Consider the following 22,032-nt stretch of genomic DNA (forward strand, 5'->3'; position numbering starts at 1 on the left):
AAGAAAAGATAAGAAAAATAAGGATTAGAGAAGAAAAGATAAGAAAATTGCTGATCTGGATAGGTTGTGCGACGCTGGCGACGCGGTCGCGTTGGTGACGCGGTCGCATGGTGCGTGATAAGGTTGGGTGACGCGGTCACGTGGGGCACGCGATCGCGTGACTTAATTTGTGCTAGTGGCACGAGTGCAGCCTCGCGGTCACACAACTCTCTGTTTAAAACTCAGTATTGCCAAAATCCAGGGTGACGCGGTCGCGTGGTCGACGCAATCGCGCGGGTGGCCTTATTTCCAATATGACGCGGACGCGTGGGTGACGCGTTCGCGTGGCAGGGCTTGTGCTACTAGCACGGGTCCAGCCCAATTCCAGCTCAACTTTCGGCCATGCACCCTTTTGACGTCGAAATCCTGGTCACGCGGCCGCGTGGGGCACACGGTCGCGTGGGAGGCCATTATTCCCATATGACGCGGTCGCATCAGTGACGCGGTCGCGTGGGGTAATTTGTGCCATTGGCACGCCTCCAGCCTTGCTCCTGCGTAACTTTCTATTCATTTTCTTTTCTTCCCATTGCACTGGTGACGCGGACGCGTCAGCGACGCTGTCGTGTCGGGTGCGTGTTTTTTTCTTTTTTTTGATAATCTAAAAAAAATGCAGAATGCAATGTTAATATGAATGTGATGCAAAACTCCAGGTTCAATATAATAAAATAAAACTTGAAAACAATTAAAACTAAATAAAAATGAAAAAGGAACAATTATACCATGGTGGGTTGTCTCCCACCTAGCACTTTTAGTTAGAGTCCTTAAGTTGGACATTTGGTGAGCTCCCTGTTATGGTGGCTTATGCTTGTATTCATCCAGAAATCTCCACCAATGTTTGTGATTCCAGTAACCTCCGGGGTCCCAAACTAGGCGCAGAAATCCTTCAAGTAAGTTAAAGCAAGTGACCAGGCCCCAAGAGTGGTGATTGATAGAATGGATTCCGGGGTCCCAGGCCTTGCCTTTGCACCCGTCTTTTGGTTGAGCAATATTGTTCCCTCCGGGTGGCAAGCAGTCTGAATTCTCACGTAAGCAGCCAAACAACTTCCTAGACCCATTCAGTTGAGCTTTACACCAACCTTTGCATTTAAACTTTGAGCACACAACCATGTTGAACCTTGCTTGACAATTCTTACCACTGGCCATCTTCCTCTTACTCTTAATGCCACAAAGAGCTCTAAGTTGACCATCCATCTCCAGTAGCCCATATTCAAGTGGGATTAGAAAGCTATGGGATATGAATTTTACCCACTTGAATGTTGTGAAGGATGATGGCAACTTAGGGGGAGGGGTTTCCAATAACTTTGGCAAGGTAATTTCAAGCTCCACTCCCTTGTGCTCTTCTTTGACAACTTCCACCTCTTTGCAAGCTTCTTTAATATCAACCTCTTCCTCTTGGTAGCTTTCTTCCAATTCAATCTCTTCTTTATTGCTTACCAAGGGCATGGGAGGCTGTGCTTCTTCTTCTTTAATCTCCATCTCTTGATCAACCTCTACAAAGTCTTCAACCATGATCTACCTTAGAGGTTGTACGCTCTCATCAACATCAACATCAAACACCGTGGAAAGAGGCTCTGTGGCTGGACTTTCCAATGAAGGTACAGCATCTCATAAGTCTGCAACCACTTCTTCCTTTTTAATAATTACTGCTTTGTCTAGTTGTTTAAGTATAAAATCGTACTCATCCTCGATGGCTTTCTTTCCATGACAACTCCTTTCAACTACTCCTTTATCTTCAAGGGTCTCTCCTACCTTTACCCGTAGGGCCTCCTCTAGCTCCTTATGAAGTATGGATTCGCGAAGATGATCCCTTCTCTCTTGTTCCATGTCAATAGCATCATTGGGATCATGTTGCTCCTGGATTGATGGATATGGGCGCTCTTCCATGAATGGTGGTGATGGGATGGAGAGATCATTCTATGGTTGAAAAGGAAGTGCACTAGAGCTTGAGGGTTGATTGCTGAAGGTATTTGGTGGTCTGATTTGGGCGACGAGAGCTTGTATAGTAGAGTTTAGATCGACAAGTGCTTTCTCCATGGAGGTTTGGGGTGGATCTATGTATGGTTCATTTGGTTCATAAGGTGGTTGGTATGGTGGATGTGGGTTAGGGTCATGAGGTGAATGGTGGAAAGAGGCTTGTGAGTATGGTGGTCCAAAGTCATGTTGAGGAAAGGGTTCATAGGAATATGGTGGTGGTTGTTGATAGTCCATTGGAGGTGGTTGCTGCCATGAGGGTTGATCAAATCCTTGTGGCTCCTCCCATCTTTGATTGTTCCAACCTTGATGCCTGTTCTCATTGTAATTTCTTCTTCCTACAACATAATTGTAACCAGACTCACAGCCAAAGGGGTGAGAGTTCATAGTAGCAAATAAAAATTAAAAATGAAAATAAAAAAATAAATTTAAATTAAAAGGTTATTTAAATTTTGAATCTGAAAATTAAATTTTGAAATTTGAAATTTGAAATTTCGAAATTTGAATTTTTGAAATTTGAAATAAGATAAGATAAGATAAAAATTTTAAAAATAAAAATCTGAAACTTTTTTTTAATAACTAAATAAAAACAAATAACCTCTTAATTTATGGAAAAGCAAAAATAAAAATAAAAATAAAAACAAATAAACAAGCAAAAATCAAAAAAATATTTATAATAACCAATAATAAGGCACACGTTTGCAATTCCCCGGCAACGGCGCCATTTTGATGAGAGGAACTTTTGCGTGGTCTAGAAATTTACGGATAAATCCTCGTTGCAAGTATAGTTTCTAAACCTTCAAAAGTCCTTTCATACAAACGTTTTGGGTGTCACAAGTAACAAACCCCTTTAAAAATTGTTAACCGAGTATTCAAACCTCGGGTCGTCTTCTCAAGGAATTGCAGGGAGGTATGTTCTTATTATTGGTTATGTGTTTGTAAATTGGGGTTTAGGAAGTAAGGTGGGAATAAGTTATATGACAAATAAATAAAATAATAATAATAAAATAAACTCTTGGCAAAGTATGAAGAACTGGAGGTCCTATCCTAGTTATCCTTATCAATTGTGATGAGAATTTGATTCTTCCCCCACCTTATTAACCTCTAACTATGAAGGTAAGTTAAGTGGACAAATTAATTCGAATCCTCAAGTCCCAGTCTTTTCTTTGGAAAAGTTAGAGTTATTGAATCTCGAAGTAATTCTTGAAGAATTCCAATTTTCAATCAACAATGAGTTTGATAACTCAAGAGTTACCAATAACTCAACCAAAGCCAAAAGAGAAAAATCCAAATTATTTATATAATAAAAAAGAGCAATCATAAGTCTGAAATACCTCAAAATATATTAAATAGAAAATCAATCTAAACATAGAGAGTCATAAACAAAATTGAGAAAAGAAATAAAAAGAACATTGAACCTGTGATGGCAAAAGATGAAATAATCATGAAGTGAAAAAGAATCCTAATTCTAAATCCTAAGAGAGAGGAGAGAACCTCTCTCTCTAAAAACTACATCTACTCCTAAAATTGTGAATGTGAAAAGCCTGATTATGAATGGATGCATTCCCCCACTTTATAGGCTCTAATCTGTATTTTCTGGGCCGCAAACTGGGTCAGAAACAGCCCAGAAATCGCCCCTGCGATTTCTGTTACGTACAGGTCGCGGAAAGGTGACGCGGCCGCGTCGTCCATGCGGCCGCGCGGATTGGGTGTTGGCCAGGTCACGCGTCCGCGTGACCCACACGTTTGCGTCATCTGGCGTCAAGGCAGCTATAGAAAATTATATATCAAATCGAAGCCCCAAACGTTATCTTTCCAACGCAACTGGAACCGTGTCGTTTGGACCTCTGTAGCTAAAGTTATAGCCGTTTGAGTGCGAAGAGGTCAGGCTAGACAGCTTAGCAATTTCTCCAACTTCTTGTATTCCTTCCACTTTTGCATGCTTCCTTTCTATCCTCTGAGCCATTCTTGCCCTATAATCTCTGAAAGCACTTAACACACATATCAAGGCATCTAATGGTAACAAGAGAGGATTAATAATAAGCAAATATAAGATCAAAGAAGCATGTTTTCAATCAAAGCACATAATTAGGAAGGCAAATGTAAAACCATGCAAATAGTATGAATAAGTGGGTAAAGAGTTGATAAAAATACTCAATTAAGCACAAGATAAACCATGAAATAGTGGTTTATCACTCAGCCCAAGCACACACCAAGTGAGCCCCAGTAGTGGATTTCTGCATCAATTACTCATTTCTGTAAATCCTACTAACTAGTTTAGTATAAGTAGGACTTTTTACTATTGTATTTACATCTTCGGATCATCTTTGATCAGTTTTATGCTATCTTAGACCTTTATGGGGGCTGGCCACTTGGCCATGCCTGGACCTTGCTCTTATGTATTTTCAACTGTAGAGTTTCTACACACCATAGATTAAGGTGTGGAGCTCTGCTGTTCCTCATAAATTAATACAAAGTACTATCGTTTTTCTATTCAATTCAAGCTTATTCCGATTCTAAGATATTCATTCTCACTTCAATATGAATGTGATGATCGTGACAGTCATCATCATTCCCAACCTATGAACGCGTGCCTGACAACCACTTCCGTTCTACCTTAGATTGAATGAATATCTCTGGGATTCTTTAATCAGAGTCTTCGTGGTATAAGTTAGAATCCATGGATGGCCATTCTTGAGATCCGGAAAGTCTAAACCTTATCTGTGGCATTCTGAGTAGGATCTGGGAAGGGATGGCTGCGAAGAGCTTCAAACTCACGAGTGCTGGGCGTAGTGACAGACGCAAAAGGATCAATGGATCTTATTCCAGTATGATCGAGAACCGACAGATGATTAGCCATGCAGTGACAGCGCATTGGACCATTTTCACTTAGAGGACAGGATGTAGCCATTGACAACGGTGACGCCTAACATACAGCTTGCCATAGAAAGGAGTATGAATGATTGGATGAAGACAATAGGAAAGCAAAGGTTCACGAGGAACAAGCATATTCATACGCTTATCTGAAACTCTCACCAATGAATTACATAAGTATCTCTATCTTTAATTTACGTTTTATTTATATTTTAATTATATTTTAATTATCAAATATCCATAACCATGTGAATCTTCCTGACTGAGATTTGTAAGATGACCATAGCATGCTTCAAGCCGACAATCTCCATGGGATCAACCCTTACTCACGTAAGGTTTATTACTTGGACGACCCAGTGCACTTGATGGTTAGTTGTGCGAAGTTGTGACAAAGAACTAAGATTATGAACGTGCGTATTAAGTTTTTAGCACCGTTACCAAGGAATGAACCGTCACGATTTCTGCGCATCAAGTTTTTGGCGCCGTTGCCGGGGATTGTTCGAGTTTGGACAACTGACGGTTCATCTTGTTGCTCAGATTAGGTAATTTTATTTTAATTTTAACCTTTTTGTTTTTATTATTCTTATTTTTGAAAATTTCAAAAAAAAATAAAAATAAAAATAAAATAAAATAATAAATATTTTCAAAAATTTATTTTTATTCAGAATTTTTAAGAATGAATTCTAGTGTTTCATGATGATTTGTTGAATCCTGGCTGGCTGTAAGCCATGTCTGATCTTTTGGACCGGGGTTTCAACTTATCATCACAGGAGCTTGTTGATCTTCACCCATTTGGCAATTACACACATAGTTGTTGAATACATGGGAGGTAGGCAATATCTGCTGAAGCTTGGCTGGCCATTGGCCATGTCTAGTGTTTTGGACCGGAGCTTTCACAGAAAACTTGGCTGGCCAGTAAGCCATGTCTAATTCCTGGACCGGAGCTTTAGACTAACATTGCAAGATTTCTGGAATTCTTATTAAAAATTCTAAAATCCTTATTTTTCTTTTTTCAAATAATTTTCGAAAAAACCAAAAAAATTAATAAAATCATAAAATCAAAAATATTTTTGTGTTTTTTGTTTGAGTATAGAGTCAATTTGTAAGTTTGGTGTCAATTGCATGTTTATCTCTTTCTTGCATTTTTTGAAAACTCATGCATGGTGTTCTTCATGATCTTCAAGTTGTTCTTGGTAAGTCTTCTTGTTTGATCTTTAAAATTTCTTGTTTGGTGTTTCTTCTTGTTTTTCATATGCATTTTTGAATTATTAGTGTCTAAAGAATAAAAATTTTTAAGTTTAGTGTCTTGCATGTTTTTCTTTTCTTAAAAATTTTCAAAAATAAGTCTTGATGTTCATCTTGATCTTCAAAGTGTTCTTGGTGTTCATCTTGACATTCAAAGTGTTCTTGCATATTTTTCTTGTTTTGATTCATAATTTTCATGTTTTGAGTCTTTTTGATGCTTTTCTCTTTCATCATTAAAAATTCAAAAATCAAAAAAATATCTTTCCCTTTTTCTTCTCATCAAATTCGAAAATTTGAGTTGACTTTTTCAAAAATTTTTAAAATCTAGTTGTTTCTTATGAGTCAAATCAAATTTTCAATTTAAAAATTTTATCTTTTTCAAATCTTTTTCAAAAATCAAATTTTTTTTAATTTTTTCTTTCATAATTTCGAACCTTTCAAAATTATTTTCAAAATCTTTTTCTTATTTTTATTTCATATTTTCGAAATTAATGCTAACAATTAATGTGATTGATTCAAAATTTTTAAGTTTGTTACTTGCCTAGTAAGAAAAGTTCAATCTTTAAACTCTAGACTCATATCTTTTTAGTTTCTTGTTAGTCAAGTAATCAACTTTAATTTCAAAATCAAATCTTTTTAAATTTCTTTTTCAAATCTTTTTCAAAAAAAGTTTCAATCACATCTTTTAAAAAATCAATTTTAAAATCTTTTCTAACTTCTTTTCTAACTTCTTATCTTTTTAAAATTGATTTTCAAATCTTTTTCAAACTAATCCTATCTTTTTGTTTCAATCATATCTTTTTCAAAACTACCTAACTAATTCTCTCTCTAATTTTCGAAAATCACCTTCCTCTTTTTCAAAATTTCTTTTTAAATTAACTAATTGTTTTAAATTTAATTTAATTTGATTCAATTTTCCTTTCTTAATTTTCGAATTTTAATTTTAATTTTAAATTAAAAACAAAAATATTTTTTTTATTTTAATTTATTTAATTTTCGAAAATTCTTCTCTCTCACCTCCTTCTAATTATATATTTATCCACTAACACTTCTCTTCTTCTTAAAAATTCGAACCCTCTCCCTCTTTTTGTGTTTGAATTTCTTTTCTTGTTCTACTCACATAAAGGAATCTCTATACTGTGACATAGAGGATTTCTCTTCTTTTCTGTTTTCTTCTTTTTCATATGAGCAGGAACAAGGATAAGAACATTCTTGTTGAAGCTGATCCTGAACCTGAAAGGACTCTGAAGAGGAAGCTAAGGGAAGCTAAAGCATAACTCCCTGGAGAAAATCTGACAAAAATTTTCGAAAAAGAAGGAGGCATGGCCGAAAATAATAATAATAATGCAACGAAGATGCTTGGTGACTTTACTGCACCTAATTCCAATTTACATGGAAGAAGCATCTCAATCCCTGCCATTGGAGCAAACAATTTTTAGCTGAAACCTCAACTAGTTTCTCTGATGCAACAGAATTGTAAGTTTTATAGACTTCCATCCGAAGATCCCTTTCAATTGTTAACTGAATTCTTGCAGATCTGTGATACTGTTAAGACCAATAGGGTTGATCCCGAGGTCTACAGGCTTATGCTTTTCCCATTTGCTGTAAGAGACAGAGCTAGAATATGGTTGGACTCTCAACCTAAAGACAGCCTGAACTCTTGGGATAAGCTGGTCACGGCTTTCTTAGCCAAGTTCTTTCCTCCTCAAAAGCTTAGCAAGCTTAGAATGGATGTTCAAACCTTCGGACAGAAGGAAGGTGAATCCCTCTATGAAGCTTGGGAGAGATACAAGGAACTGACCAAAAAGTGTCCTTCTGACATGCTTTCAGAATGGACCATCCTGGATATATTCTATGATGGTCTGTCTAAATTATCAAAGATGTCATTGGACCATTCTGCAGGTGGATCCATTCACCTAAAGAAAACGCCTGCAGAAGCTCAAGAACTCATTGACATGGTTGCAAATAACCAGTTCATGTACACTTCTGAAAGGAATCCTGTGAGTAATGGGACGCCTCAGAGGAAGAGAATTCTTGAAATTGATACTCTGAATGCCATATTGGCTTAGAATAAAATATTAACTCAGCAAGTCAACATGATCTCTCAGAGTCTGAATGGATTGAAGGAATCATCCAACAGTACTAAAGAGGCATATTCTGAAGAATAAGCTTATCATCCTGAGAACCCTGCAATAGCAGAGGTGAATTACATGGGTGAATCCTATGGAAACACCTATAATCCCTCATGGAGAAATCATCTAAATTTATCATGGAAGGATCAACAAAAGCCTCCACAAGGCTTTAATAATGGTGGAAGAAACAGGTTTAGCAATAGCAAGCCTTTTCCATCATCCACTCAGCAACAGACAGAGCATTCTGAGCAGAATCTATCTAGCTTAGCAAATATAGTCTTTGATCTATCTAAGGCCAATGTAAGTTTCATGAATGAAACAAGGTCTTTCATTAGAAATTTGGAGGCACAAGTGGGCCAGCTGAGTAAAAGAGTCACTAAAACTCCTCCTAGTACTCTCCCAAGCAATACAGAAGAAAATCCAAAGAGAGAGTGCAAGGCCATTGATTTAACCATCATGGCCGAACCTACAAGGGAGGGAGAGGACGTGAATCCTAGTGAGGAAGACCTCCTGGGACGTTCAGTGACCAATAAGGAGTTTCCTTTTGAGGAACCAAAGGAATCTAAGGCTCATCTAGAGACCATAGAGATTCCATTGAACTTCCTTTTACCATTCATGAGCTTTGATGACTATTCATCTTCTGAAGAAGATGAAGACATTGCTGAAGAGCAAGTTGCTCAATATTTAGGAGCAATCATGAAGCTGAATGCCAAATTATTTGGTAATGAGACTTGGGAGGATGAACCTCCCTTGCTCATCAAGGAACTAAATCCCTTGGTTCAGCAAACTCTACCTCAAAAGAAACAGGATCCTGGTAAATTCCTAATTGCCTGTAACGTAGGCATCATGACCTTTGAGAAGGCTTTGTGTGACCTAGGGTCAGGAATAAACTTAATGCCACTCTCTGTAATGGAGAAATTTGGGATCTTTGAGGTGCAAGCTGCCAGAATCTCATTAGAAATGGAAGACAACTCAAGAAAATAGGCTTATGGACAAGTAGAGGACGTGTTAGTAAAGGTTGAAGGCCTTTACATCCCTGCAGATTTCATAATCCTAGACAATGGGAAGGAAGAGGATGAATCCATCATCCTTGGAAGACCCTTCCAAGCCACAGCAAGAGCTGTAATTGATGTGGACAGAGGAGAATTGGTCCTTCAACTGAATGAGGACAACCTTGTGTTTAAGACTCAAGGATCTCCTTCTGTAACCATGGAGAGGAAGCATAAAAAGCTTCTCTCACTGCAGAGTCAACCAAAGCCCCCACAGTCAAACTCTAAGTTTGGTGTTGGGAGGTCACAACCAAACTCTAAGTTTGGTGTTGAACCCCCACATTCAAACTCTAAGTTTGGTGTTGGAAGGTTCCAACAATGCTCTGAACATCTGTGAGGCTCCAGGAGAGCTCACTGTCAAGCTATTGACATTAAAGAAACGCTTATTGGGAGGCAACCCAATGTTATTTCATTATATCTATTTTATTTTTCTTTTGTTATTTTGTGTTTTAGTAGGTTGATGATCATGTGGAGTCATAAAAACTACTAAAAAATCAAAAATAGAATGAAAAATAGCATTGAAAATAGCACACCCTGGAGGAGAGCAGTCTGGCGTTTAAACGCCAGAAACAAGCATCTGTCTGGCGTTTAACGCCAGAAACAAGCATCTGCCTGGCGTTAAATGCCAGAAACAGGCTACATTTGGGCGTTTAACGCCAAAAACAAGCAGCAGTCTGGCGTTAAACGTCAGGATTGCACAGCAAGGGCGTTTTACACGCTTAATTGGAGCAGGAATGTTATGTCCTTGACCCCACTTGATCTATGGATCCCACAGGATCCCCTCAGGATCTGTGGACTCCACAGGATCCCCACATCTTCTTCTCTCCTCTTCACACCTTTTCATAACTCTTTTCCCCAAATACCCTTCACCAATCACCTCAATCACTCTTTTCCATCACCTCTTCACCACTCACATCCATCCTCTCTTCCCCATAAACCCCACCTACCTCCAAAATTCAAACTCTTTTCCCTCCCAACACCAACCCTAATGGCCGAACCCTAAATCCCATCCCACCCCTATATAAACCCCTCTTTCCTTCTTTATTTTCACACAACACAATCCTCTCTTCTTAGCCTTGGTCGAATACACCTTCTCCCTCCATCTCCTCCATTCTTTTTCTTCTTCTCCTTCTTTCTTTCTTCTTTTGCTCGGGGACGAACAAACATTTTAAGTTTGGTGTGGTAAAAGCATAGCTTTTTGTTTTTCCATAACCATTTATGGCACCTAAGGCCAGAGAAACCTCTAGAAAGAGGAAAGGGAAGGCAATTGTTTCCACCTCTGAGCCATGGGAGATGGAGAGATTCATTTCAAAGGTCCATCAAGACCACTTCTATGAAGTTGAGCTAAGAAGAAAGTGATCCCTGAGGTTCCTTTCAAGCTCAAAAAGAATGAGTATCCTGAGATCTGACATGAGATCCGAAGAAGAGGTTGGGAAGTTCTCACCAACCCCATTCAACAAGTCGGGATCTTAATGGTCCAAGAGTTCTATTCAAACGCATGGATCACTAGGAACCATGATCAAAGTGTGAACCCGAATCCAAAGCATTAGCTCACCATGGTTCGGGGGAAATACTTAGACTTCAGTCTGGAAAATGTAAGGCTGGCGTTCAACTTGCCAATGATGGAAGAGAACGCATGCCCCTACACAAGAAGGGTCAACTTTGATCAAAGGTTGGACCAAGTTATCATAGACATATGTGAGGAAGGAGCTCAATGGAAAATTGACTCAAGAGGCAAGCCGGTTCAATTAAGAAGGCATGACCTCAAACCAGTGGCTAGGGGATGGCTAGAGTTCATTCAACGCTCAATCATTCCTACTAGTAACCGGTCTGAAGTTACTATAGACCGGGCCATCATGATCCATAGTATCATGATTGGAGAGGAGGTGGAAGTTCATGAGATTATACCTCAAGAACTTTACAAGGTGGTTGACAAGTCCTCCACTTGGGCGAGGTTAGCCTTTCCTCACCTCATATGCCACCTCTTCAATTTGGCTGGAATTGACATAGAGGGAGACATCCTCATTGAAGAGGACAAGCCCAACACTAAGAAAAGGATGGAGCAAATAAGAGATCATGGACCTCAACAAGAGCATGAGAAAATCCCCCACCATGAAATCTCTAAGATGCCTCAAGGGATGCACCTTCCTCCACAAAACTATTGGGAGCAAATCAACACCTCCTTAGGAGAATTAAGTTCCAACATGGGACAACTAAGGGTGGAGCATCAAGAGCACTCCATCATCCTCCATGAAATTAGAGAAGATCAAAGAGCTATGAGGGAGGAGCAACAAAGACAAGGAAGAGACATAGAGGAGCTCAAGCACTCCATAGGATCATCAAGAGGATGACGCCACCCACACTAAGGTGGACTCATTCCTTAATCTCCTTGTCTATTTATTTTCTGTTTTTGATTTCCATGCTTCATGTTTAATTATGTTTGTGTCTTTACTATATGATCATTAGTGTTTAAGTGCCTATGTCTTAAAGCTATGAATGTCCTATGAATCCATCACCTCTCTTAAATAAAAAATGTTCTAAAAACAAAAGAACAAGAAGTACATGGTTTCGAATTCATTCTTGAAACTAGTTTAGTTATTTTGATGTGGTGACAATACTTTTTGTTTTCTGAATAAATGCTTGAAAAGTGCATATGTCTTTTGAAATTGCTGTTTATGAATGTTAAATATGTTGGCTCTTGAAAGAATGATGAAAAAGGAGACATGTTATTTGATAATCTGAAAAATTATAAAAATTGATTCTTGAAGCAAGAAAAAGCAGTGAATACAAAAGCTTACAAAAAAAAAAGAGAAAAGAAAAATAGCGAAAAAAAAAGGAAAAGAAAAAGCAAGTAGAAAAAGTCAAAAGCTCTTTAAACCAAAAGGCAAGAGCAAAAAGCCAATAACCCTTAAAACCAAAAGGCAAGGGTAATAAAAAGGATCCAAGGCTTTGAGCATCAGTGGATAGGAGGGCCTAAAGGAATAATATCCTGGCCTAAGCGGCTAAACAAAGCTGTCCCTAACCATGTGCTTGTGGCATGAAGGTGTCAAGTGAAAGCTTGAGACTGAGCGGTTAAAGTCAAGGTCTAAAGCAAAAAAAAAAAAAAGAGTGTGCTTAAGAACCCTGGACACCTCTAATTGGAGACTTTAGCAAAGCTGAGTAACAATCTGAAAATGTTCACCGAGTTATGTGTCTGTGGCATTTGTGTATCCCGTGGTAATACTGGAAAACAAAGTGGTTAGGGCCACGGCCAAGACTCATAAAGTAGTTGTGTTCAAGAATCAACATACTGAACTAGGAGAATCAATAACACTATCTGAACTCTAAGTTCCTATAGATGCCAATCATTCTGAACCTCAATGGATAAAGCGAGATGCCAAAACTATTCAAGAGGCAAAAAGCTACAAGTCCCGCTCATCTGATTGGAGCTAAGTTTCATTGATATTTTGGAATTTATAGTATATTCTCTTCTTTTTATCCTATTTGATTTTCAGTTTCTTGGAGACAAGCAACAATTTAAGTTTGGTGTTGTGATGAGCGGATAATTTAAACGCTTTTTGGCATTGTTTTTACATAGTTTTTAGTATGATTTAGTTAGTTTTTAGTATATTTTTATTAGTTTTTAATAAAAAATCACATTTTTGGACTTTACTATGAGTTTGTGTGTTTTTCGGTGATTTCAGGTATTTTTTGGCTGAAATTGAGGGACTTGAGCAAAAATCATATTCAGAGGTTGAAGAAGGATTGCAGATGCTGCTGGATTCTGACCTCCCTGCACTCAAAGTGGATTTCCTGGAGCTACAGAACTCCAAATGGCACGTTCTCAATTTCTTTGGAAAGTAGACATCCAGGGCTTTCCAGCAATATATAATAGTCCATACTTTGCCCGAGTTTAGATGACGCAAACTGGCGTTCAATGCCAGTTTCATGCTACATTCTAGAGTTAAACGCCAGAAACAGGTTGCAAAGTGGAGTTAAACGCCAGAAACAAGTTACAAACTGGTGTTCAACTCCAAGAGAAGCCTCTACACGTATAAAGCTCAATGCTCAGCCCAAGCACACACCAAGTGGGCCTCAGAAGTGCATTTCTGCATCAATTACTCATTTCTGTAAACCCTAGTAACTAGTTTAGTATAAGTAGGACTTTTTACTATTGTATTTACATCTTTGGATCATCTTTGATCAGTTTTATGCTATCTTAGACCTTTATGGGGGCTGGCCACTCGGCCATGCCTGGACCTTGCTCTTATGTATTTTCAACGGTAGAGTTTCTACACACCATAGATTAAGGTGTGGAGCTCTGCTGTTCCTCATGAATTAATACAAAGTACTACCGCTTTTCTATTCAATTCAAGCTTATTCCAATTCTAAGATATTCATTCGTACTTCAATATGAATGTGATGATCGTGATAGTCATCATCATCCCCAACCTATGAACGCGCGCCTGACAACCACTTCCGATCTACCTTAGATTGAATGAATATCTCTGGGATTCCTTAATCAGAGTCTTCGTGGTATAAGTTAGAATCCATGGACGGCCATTTTTGAGATCCGGAAAGTCTAAACCTTGTATGTGGTACTCCGAGTAGGATCTGGGAAGGGATGGCTGCGAAGAGCTTCAAACTCGCGAGTGCTGGGCGTAGTGACAGACGCAAAAGGATCAATGGATCCTATTCCAGTATGATCGAGAACCAACAGATGATTAGCCATGCAGTGACAGCGCATTGGACCATTTTCACTGAGAGGACAGGATGTAGCCATTGACAATGGTGATGCCTAACATACAGCTTGCCATAGAAAGGAGTATGAATGATTGGATGAAGACACTAGGAAAGCAGAGGTTCAGGAGGAACAAGCATCTTCATACGCTTATCTGAAACTCTCAGCAATGAATTACATGAGTATCTCTATCTTTAATTTACGTTTTATTTATATTTTAATTATATTTTAATTATCAAATATCCATAACCATATGAATCTGCATGACTGAGATTTGTAAGATGACCATAGCTTGCTTCAAGCCGACAATCTCCGTGGGATCGACCCTTACTCACGTAAGGTTTATTACTTGGACGACCCAGTGCACTTGCTGGTTAGTTGTGCGAAGTTGTGAAAAAGAACTAAGATTATGAACGTGCGTATTAAGTTTTTAGTGCCGTGACCAAGGAATGAACCGTTACGATTTCTGCGCACCAGCTAGTTTCTTAGATTAATAATTAGTTTACTAGCTAATTATTTACTAATTTCTCGAATTTTATAGTTAACAAATTGAATTTTATGTTAGTGGGTTTAAAATTTTCTATCTTTAACCTAATATGAGTTGTGTCAATATCTCATAAACTATTGTATCCATAAGACATATACTAGAAGAGTGAAAAATCATTTTTTAGTTTAATTTCATGGTCAAATCATAGTGTATACAAATAAGGTTGGGTGAGTCCCTCTTATTTTGCATCAGAAATTGGATAATGATTTCCTTCCCTTTCAATTTCAATTTATCCAAAATTCTGGTGTCTACAAATTAGGTTGAGTGAATCCCTTTCTTATTACATCAAGAAATTAGATATAAAGTAGAGTGATTCTCTTTGTCTTCAATTTCAATTTATTCCCTTTCAATTGTTCTTGTTTATCCTCCATTTTGTATCATTTAATATCAGATTTTATGTATTAAATTAATCTTTATTAGTCTATTTTATTCTTCTTGTTCCCTAATAAAAAAATACAATGTTCCAAGTGTCTCTACCCTTATTTCTTTTCATATGTTCTTGTTAGCATTGCTGTCTTTATTGTCATGTATTTCTTTTGTTATTATTGTCTTTGTACCTTATTTATCTATCTTGTTGATTTTATTCTTACCCAAAATAAAATAAAGAAAAAAGAGAAGAAATTGTCTTTTCTTCTTTGTATTTGTTTTTTTTTTTTTGTATCCTATCTTTTTCATACAAGATTTAAGGACGAATGTTTTATGAAAAGGAGGAGAATGATACGTGCTTTAGATATTCGTGATATGAGGAGTTTAAGTATTATTTTATAATTATCTGTTGATACTTTTAAGTGTTAGAATATTCAGTTTATTTTTATGTATTTTTATTTTATTTATTTAGTCAGCTTTTATGTTAATAGGTTTAGAATTTTCTATATTTAACCTAATATATGCTTTATAAACTATTATAACCATAAGACACATATTAGAGGATTGAAAAATAACTTTTTGGTTTCATGGTCAAATCATAGTATTTACAAAAAAAGTTGAGTGAGTCATTCTTATATTGCATCAAGAATTGGATAAGATATAGAGTGATTTTCTTCCATTCACTTTCAATTTATCCCAACTTCTGGTGTCTATAAGTTATAGATTGAGTGAGTTCGTTCTCTTGTTGCATCAAAAAATTAGATAAAATGTATTGTGATTTTTTTATCCAATTTTAATTTATTCCGTTTCAATTTTTCTTGTTTATCGTCCATTTTGAATTATTTGGTATCAGATTTAGGTATTAAATTAATCTTTATTTGTCCATTTTGTTCTTCTATTGTCCTAATACAAAAATTACAATGTTCCAAGTGTCACTGCCCTTATTTCTTTTTATATCTTCTTGCTAGTCCTTGTTGTCTTCATTGTCTTGTGTTTCTTTTGTTATTGTCTTTATTTTCTATTAATATATCTTGTTGATTTCATTCTTACCCAAAATAAATGAGAGAAAGAAAACAAAAAGAAGAAATAAAAAAAGAAGAAATTGTCTTTTATTTTTGTATTTGTCTTTTTTGCACATTATATTTTTCATACGATATGATTGGAGGAAGAATCGTTTCTGAATAGAAGGAAAATGATATGTGTTTCATATGCTCATGACATGAAGAATTCAAGTATTATTTTATAGTATTAATTTATATTTTTTAGTGTTAGAATGTTTAGTTTAATTTTATGTATTTTTATTTTATTTATTCAATAAGCGTATTGTGCTTTATATAAATTGGCTTAGAGTTTTTATATCTTTAACCTAATATGAGGTGTATAAATAACTCATAAACTAGTATAGCCATAATAAACATATTAGAAGGTGAAAATTTACTTTTTAAAATTATGATAAAACCATGGTGTGTACAAGTAAAATTTTGAGTAAATTCCTTTTTGTTATATCAGAAACTAGATAAACGGTAGAATAATTTTTTTCTATTCAATTTCAATTTATCTCGGAGTATAGTGTGTCCAAATTAGATATTTAGATTGAGTGAGTTCCTTTTTTATTACATCAAAAAATCATATAAAAGATAGAGTGATTTTCTTTATATTCAATTTTAATTTATTCTCTTTTAATTTCAACATATCTCACAACTAGAAAATGACTTAATACAGACAGATTTACAGACAGATTTGGTCTATATTACAGACGGATTTTTGGTTACCGACAAAATTATCGACGGATTTTATCCCTCTGTAAAAGGCTTGTCGGAAATTATTTACCGACGGATTTTTTTGTCGGAAAATTATCGACGGATTTTTACCAGTTACCGATGGATTTTCCCTTTGTAAATTCTCCATCCATTTCCTGAAGCCGACGAACTTTCCGACGGATTTTCCCTCAGTAATTTCAGACCGATTTTCCAACGGATTTTCCGCCTGTAATTACAGACGGATTTTTCGACGAATTTTTTGTCTGTAAATTACAGACGGATTTTTCGACAGATTTTCTGTCTGTAATTTGAACCTTGAAAAATCATCTCACACTCTGATTACAGACAGAAAATCTGTCTGTAAATCCGTCAGTAAGCTAAAATAGAATTTTTTTATTTTTTCAATTACAAAATAAACTTGTTTTCATACAAAATAAATATAAATTTAATACAAATTTTTATCTAATTTGTATTTGAATATTTATAATATTATAAAAAATAAAGAAATTCATCGTATTATAAAATTAAAAGAAAATTATTATGAACAAGCAAGTCAATATAATTCAAAACATAAACAAAGTGTATTATCAACTATAATCCTCAGTATATTGTTCAACCATACTAAATTTTACACAATTTTACATATATTCCACCTAATCTGTTCATTGCAATTGCAATTGCTTCATGAGTTTCTCTTGAAATAGCTCCAAGAGACATCCCACTAGTGCAGAACCGATGCACAATAGCTGAAACAGGTTCAACCTTCCCTACAGGTATTGGAGCACGATCACTTTTGAACTCAAGAAGTTCATGAAGAACCTGCAATAAAAAATAGAGATCTCAAATAACATTTTGGGTAATAAAATGCAAGATAAAGGCAGAAACTAGGATCTTTAAGACTCACATTCACAGGTCGGTTAGCCAAATGCTGCTGATAAACTGAAAAGGCACTTTGACCAATAATCATGCTGTAAAACATCACATGCAACTACTATCATCATCAACATAAACCAGATAATCCAACAAAAGTGAATCAATAATCAAGCTGTAAAACATCACATGCAAAGACATATAATGACCAATAATTATCCTAGACTAATATGCATTCAACTAAAATAAGAATCAATGATCTTCCTACCCAGCCAAAACCAAACCTACTTGCTAATTAGCTTACAGTCACATGCATTCAACTAAATCCATTAAATAAGAATATCCTACCAGAATGTCAACATGGTTCCAGAGAAAATCAACATGAATCAGAAGCAAAATGAAAAAATGGAAGAGAAACTCACCTTTTCTTCTCCTTTGGAGGCAGAGATCAAAATCCAGAAACAGGGGAAAGATTGAAGCTTCTTGCTGTTGTTCAAAAGCTGCTGCTGCTGTATCATCTTTTAGATTCTGACAAAGAAAAGATAGCTATAACTTCACATCAAATATCAGGGTACACCATATATATATATATAGTAATCTAACTATGGAAAGAAATGCATGCTTTCTTCAAAAATTACCTAAATTTCCACACGAAGGGCTGTGATTTCCTCATCTCTCCCATCCTGTGTTTGTTTGCCAGCCTTGAGAGCACCCTATGACAATAAATAAATAAAAAAATTGAGTATTCCATAAAATTCTGTCTCTCAATATAATTGAGTATTCCACGAAGGGGGCTGTGATTTCCTCAGTTCATATTTCTGCCACATATGATATGATTAATATCCATTCTTCTGGCATACCTCTCTTTGTCGCAAAGCAGCTTCCTTCCTACGTAAATAACAAACAAGCTAGCTTACCTACTCAGAAGTTTGGTTTCTAGGGATACACCTTCTTTAAGAGAAGCAACCTGCCAAAATTAAAATGAACAAGAACACGAAAAATCAGCAAAGGCAGCACAAGGTGTAAAGTAGTTTCTATTGGTAAGTATTAAGCAAATGAAAAATCAAACTCTTTCACAAATGAAAATAGCAAAGTACCTTTGAAAACAAATCTTCTACTTCTCATTCACGAATATTACCAGGGAGGTTCCCAATGTAGACTATTCTGCTCCCACGCCTACTCATTTTCAATCTGCGGCAATAAAATAATCGAAATATAAGGAACAACAATAAAACTAAAACGTGATTAGAAGACCTAAAATTAAGCTAATTCAGCCAGCAATTTCAATTCTCAGCAGAATAAAAATAGAACATCGAAAGGGAGAGAATAAAGAGGAAAATAAAATTGTACAATTGAATTGGAGAGAGGGTATAGAGACTGTTGGGGGAGGAGAAGGGTTGAAATGGGCGAAAGGGATTTTATTTTACCTCTGAAAATGTGACGGAATTAGGGATCGGTAGGTTTGTAGTGGAAGGCCTCCAGGTTAGGGTTTTTCAATTTTGTTTGGAGGAAGGTGAAGCCACGAGGGTCATTGTTGAATTGATTCGAATTGGATGTGATTGAAACTTGTGCGATGAGGAGACAATGAATTCAAAGGGGGCACAACAAAGAAGCTTGAATGTACCAAACACAATGTGCTTTAGAATCAATATAAACCAGACCCACTCTTAATATAATTAATCTACATTCATTGCATCACCACTTACTACTAATCTAATCTATTCTAAGCTGCTCATTACTCATAACTAATATACTAACCTTGTTCATGTTGAGAACACTAATATTCTTATTTATACCCTATTATTGTAACTGAAAAGACATGATCCTAGGCAGCAGGATTTGCTTGGTTGGAGTCTTGCTGCAGCTGTTTCCACTGCTCTGGGATGACAGCTTTCTTGAAAGAGAGAGCGTGAATCTCTTTCATTTCCTCCTCCAATGCAGCATTCACCATTCGATGCCTCTCCAGTAGCCTCTTGCCTTCAAATTCTTCTGATACAATCTCAACTACGAAACTTGCACCGCATCTGATACCGACATGAATTTTATTAGCTTTTCATCAACAAAACGGTTTAATAGCAAAAAATTCAAAGTAAGGTAAGTTTTTTTTACCCTCCAGATGTATCAACTACTTCCTGAAATAGAAATACAAAAAGTGTAAGAAAATAAAAGAATGCCAAAATTAATAGTTTCCCAAGAAATATATCCAGAATCAAAGGAGTGGCTGTTAGTGGTTGAAAAAAAGCAAATGAAAGAACCAGAGTTCTACTTAGAAAAAATGCAGCATAGAATGAATGATGCAAGAAAGAAACCCTTGGGAGAAGAAATTGAACGAAAACATGTAGTGACATACCAGGTGAGTAGGGTTGAGTTTGGATTTCAAACAAGATTCAACTTATAGTTTTTTGCACTTCAAGTTCAAAGAAACTCTAGCATTGACTCTGCAAGGACACCAAGGACAGAGGCAGTAAGAATTGACTCTGCAAGGAAAATCAAGAAAATGCCAAATACTAAATGAAATAACATTATGTTACATTTAAAGAAAAGCTACATCCATCACAACAATTTGAGGGTTATATATAAAGAAGCATATACTATGGAGAAAGGAAAGGAAAGAATTATAAAACTCAAAAAAAAAAAATCACCTACAAGACAAGCATGACCTTGCTGCTAGTAAAATACATTCTGTGTGCACAAGTAACTGAACTTTTACAATGCGGTTGCATATTCTCAAAAAATCTTTTCTTCCCTTCCACCCGTGGTATCTCTTTTGAATCGTTAAAGCTGCAGAATGCAGATAATCCTCAAAATGACCCATCTTCTGAACCTTGTTCAAAGAATCAGCAACTTGGTCAAGTGCATCTTCAGAAATATCACTGCTATTCTTAGCTAGTTGTCTTTGACAGAATGATCTTGCTCTAAAGGCTGCTTAGATTGAAGCAGCAGCAACTAATTTTTGAAAAAGCTACTCATGTTGGATTCAATAGGTCCTGGCTCCTGAACCCAAACAACAAAATTGAGTCAGTGAAGAAAAACAAAACACATTCTTGTAATGTAATGTATCGTAGAACAAAGGGATAAAAATGAAGGTAAAAGACATCACAGTCATTGTATCAAACATGTGGTGATCATTACCCCAAGTGGTGCCAATACAGAAGGCCTTCTCCTTCTACACTTTCAAACACTCTTGCCAAATAAATAAATAAACAGGGAGTTTAGAAACGAATTAGAATTAGTATTCATAATTTCATCTGAATCAGAAGTGAAAGCGTGAAGCAGCTGAGGTGTTCACCTTGTCGAGATCCTCACGAGAACGAGAGGTTCTCGTAGTTCTTGTACTGCTTCAATCGAGTCTCGCGGTACTTCCGTAGCTGTGGTTAAGCTTCACCCATGGAATCCATTGTATATCTTTCCCATGGAGCTTCAGCACAGCCACACGCAGGAGGAGACAGAGACCGGCGATGCAGGAGGAAAAACAGAGCGTTACCGGGGGGTTTCAGCCATGGAGGAAGGAGCGACGTTTGACGGAGGCTTTGAGACGGAGGGAGCGTCGATGGAGGGAGTGGCGAAGCAGGGGTTGGAAGCGCGACGAAGTTCTGGGATTAAGGTTGGAGGCGCGACGAAGCTCTGGGGTTAGGGTTGGATGCGGCGGCGGAGGGAGCCCGTGCGACGCAAGGGACGACGGAGAGAGATCTGTGACGCCAGCGGTGGCGACAGCGGCGGAAGAAGCTGGTGCGACGGAGAGAAGAAGCAACTCGGTGACGGAGAGAGGAACAAGCTCATTTGATATGGGTGGAGTGTAAATGGATCGAGAGGAGAGGGATAAGATTAGGGTTAACTCAATATTTCCGATAGAAAAATTTAGGGTAAAGTACTAAATTGGTCCCCTAGATTTGAGCGTAATTCTGTTTTGGTCCTTAAGGTTTAAAGTGTTCTATTTGAATCCAAAAAAGTTTTATTTAGCATCAATTTAGTCCCACAGTGAGGTCAAAATTAAATAATTAACAAAATGTCCTACATAACAACAGTTCAAGAACAAAATCGATAATCTGGAGAACAAGTACAAGCTCCAGAAGCACAAAATTAACCATTGATGCATCAATACATTTATTTATCATTTTCTTTAGTTTTATAGAAAATATTTTATTTATATTATAAAAAATAATAAATAAATGTATTGATGTATCAATGGTTGATTTTATACCATTTTCTCCAGATTATCGATTTTGTTCTTGTACTGTTGTTATGTAGGATATTTTGTTAATTATTTAATTTTGACATCACTGTGGGACTAAATTGATGCTAAATGAAACTTTTTTGGATTCAAATAGAACACTTTAAACCTTAAGGACCAAAACAGAATTACGCCCAAACCTACGGGACCAATTTAGTACTTTACCCAAAATTTTAAATTACAGGCAGATTTTTCGTCTGTAATAATTTAATAAAATGTAGTATTTTG

The 22,032-nt window shown here is 36.6% G+C and overlaps 1 protein-coding gene and 1 non-coding gene across 2 annotated transcripts; both read right to left on the reverse strand.

The window, feature by feature from the left end:
* Positions 1-7,847: 7,847 nt before the first annotated feature.
* LOC112752733 (small nucleolar RNA R71) lies at positions 7,848-7,955 on the reverse strand. Its single transcript, XR_003177154.1, has one exon. It is a non-coding gene; the product is annotated as a small nucleolar RNA R71 (small nucleolar RNA).
* Positions 7,956-19,364: 11,409 nt separating this feature from the next.
* Positions 19,365-20,388, reverse strand: LOC112748694 (protein BOLA2-like). The gene is made up of 4 exons (XM_025796936.2): positions 20,253-20,388; positions 19,924-19,964; positions 19,683-19,705; positions 19,365-19,597 (listed from the first exon to the last, which is right to left on the reverse strand). Exons 1-4 carry the CDS (start codon positions 20,386-20,388, stop codon positions 19,399-19,401), a joined length of 399 nt encoding a protein of 132 aa, XP_025652721.1. The 3' UTR covers positions 19,365-19,398.
* Positions 20,389-22,032: the final 1,644 nt, after the last annotated feature.

Source organism: Arachis hypogaea, chromosome 15 (assembly GCF_003086295.3).
Source record: "Arachis hypogaea cultivar Tifrunner chromosome 15, arahy.Tifrunner.gnm2.J5K5, whole genome shotgun sequence".
In the NCBI taxonomy this organism is placed as follows: Eukaryota; Viridiplantae; Streptophyta; class Magnoliopsida; order Fabales; family Fabaceae; genus Arachis; species Arachis hypogaea.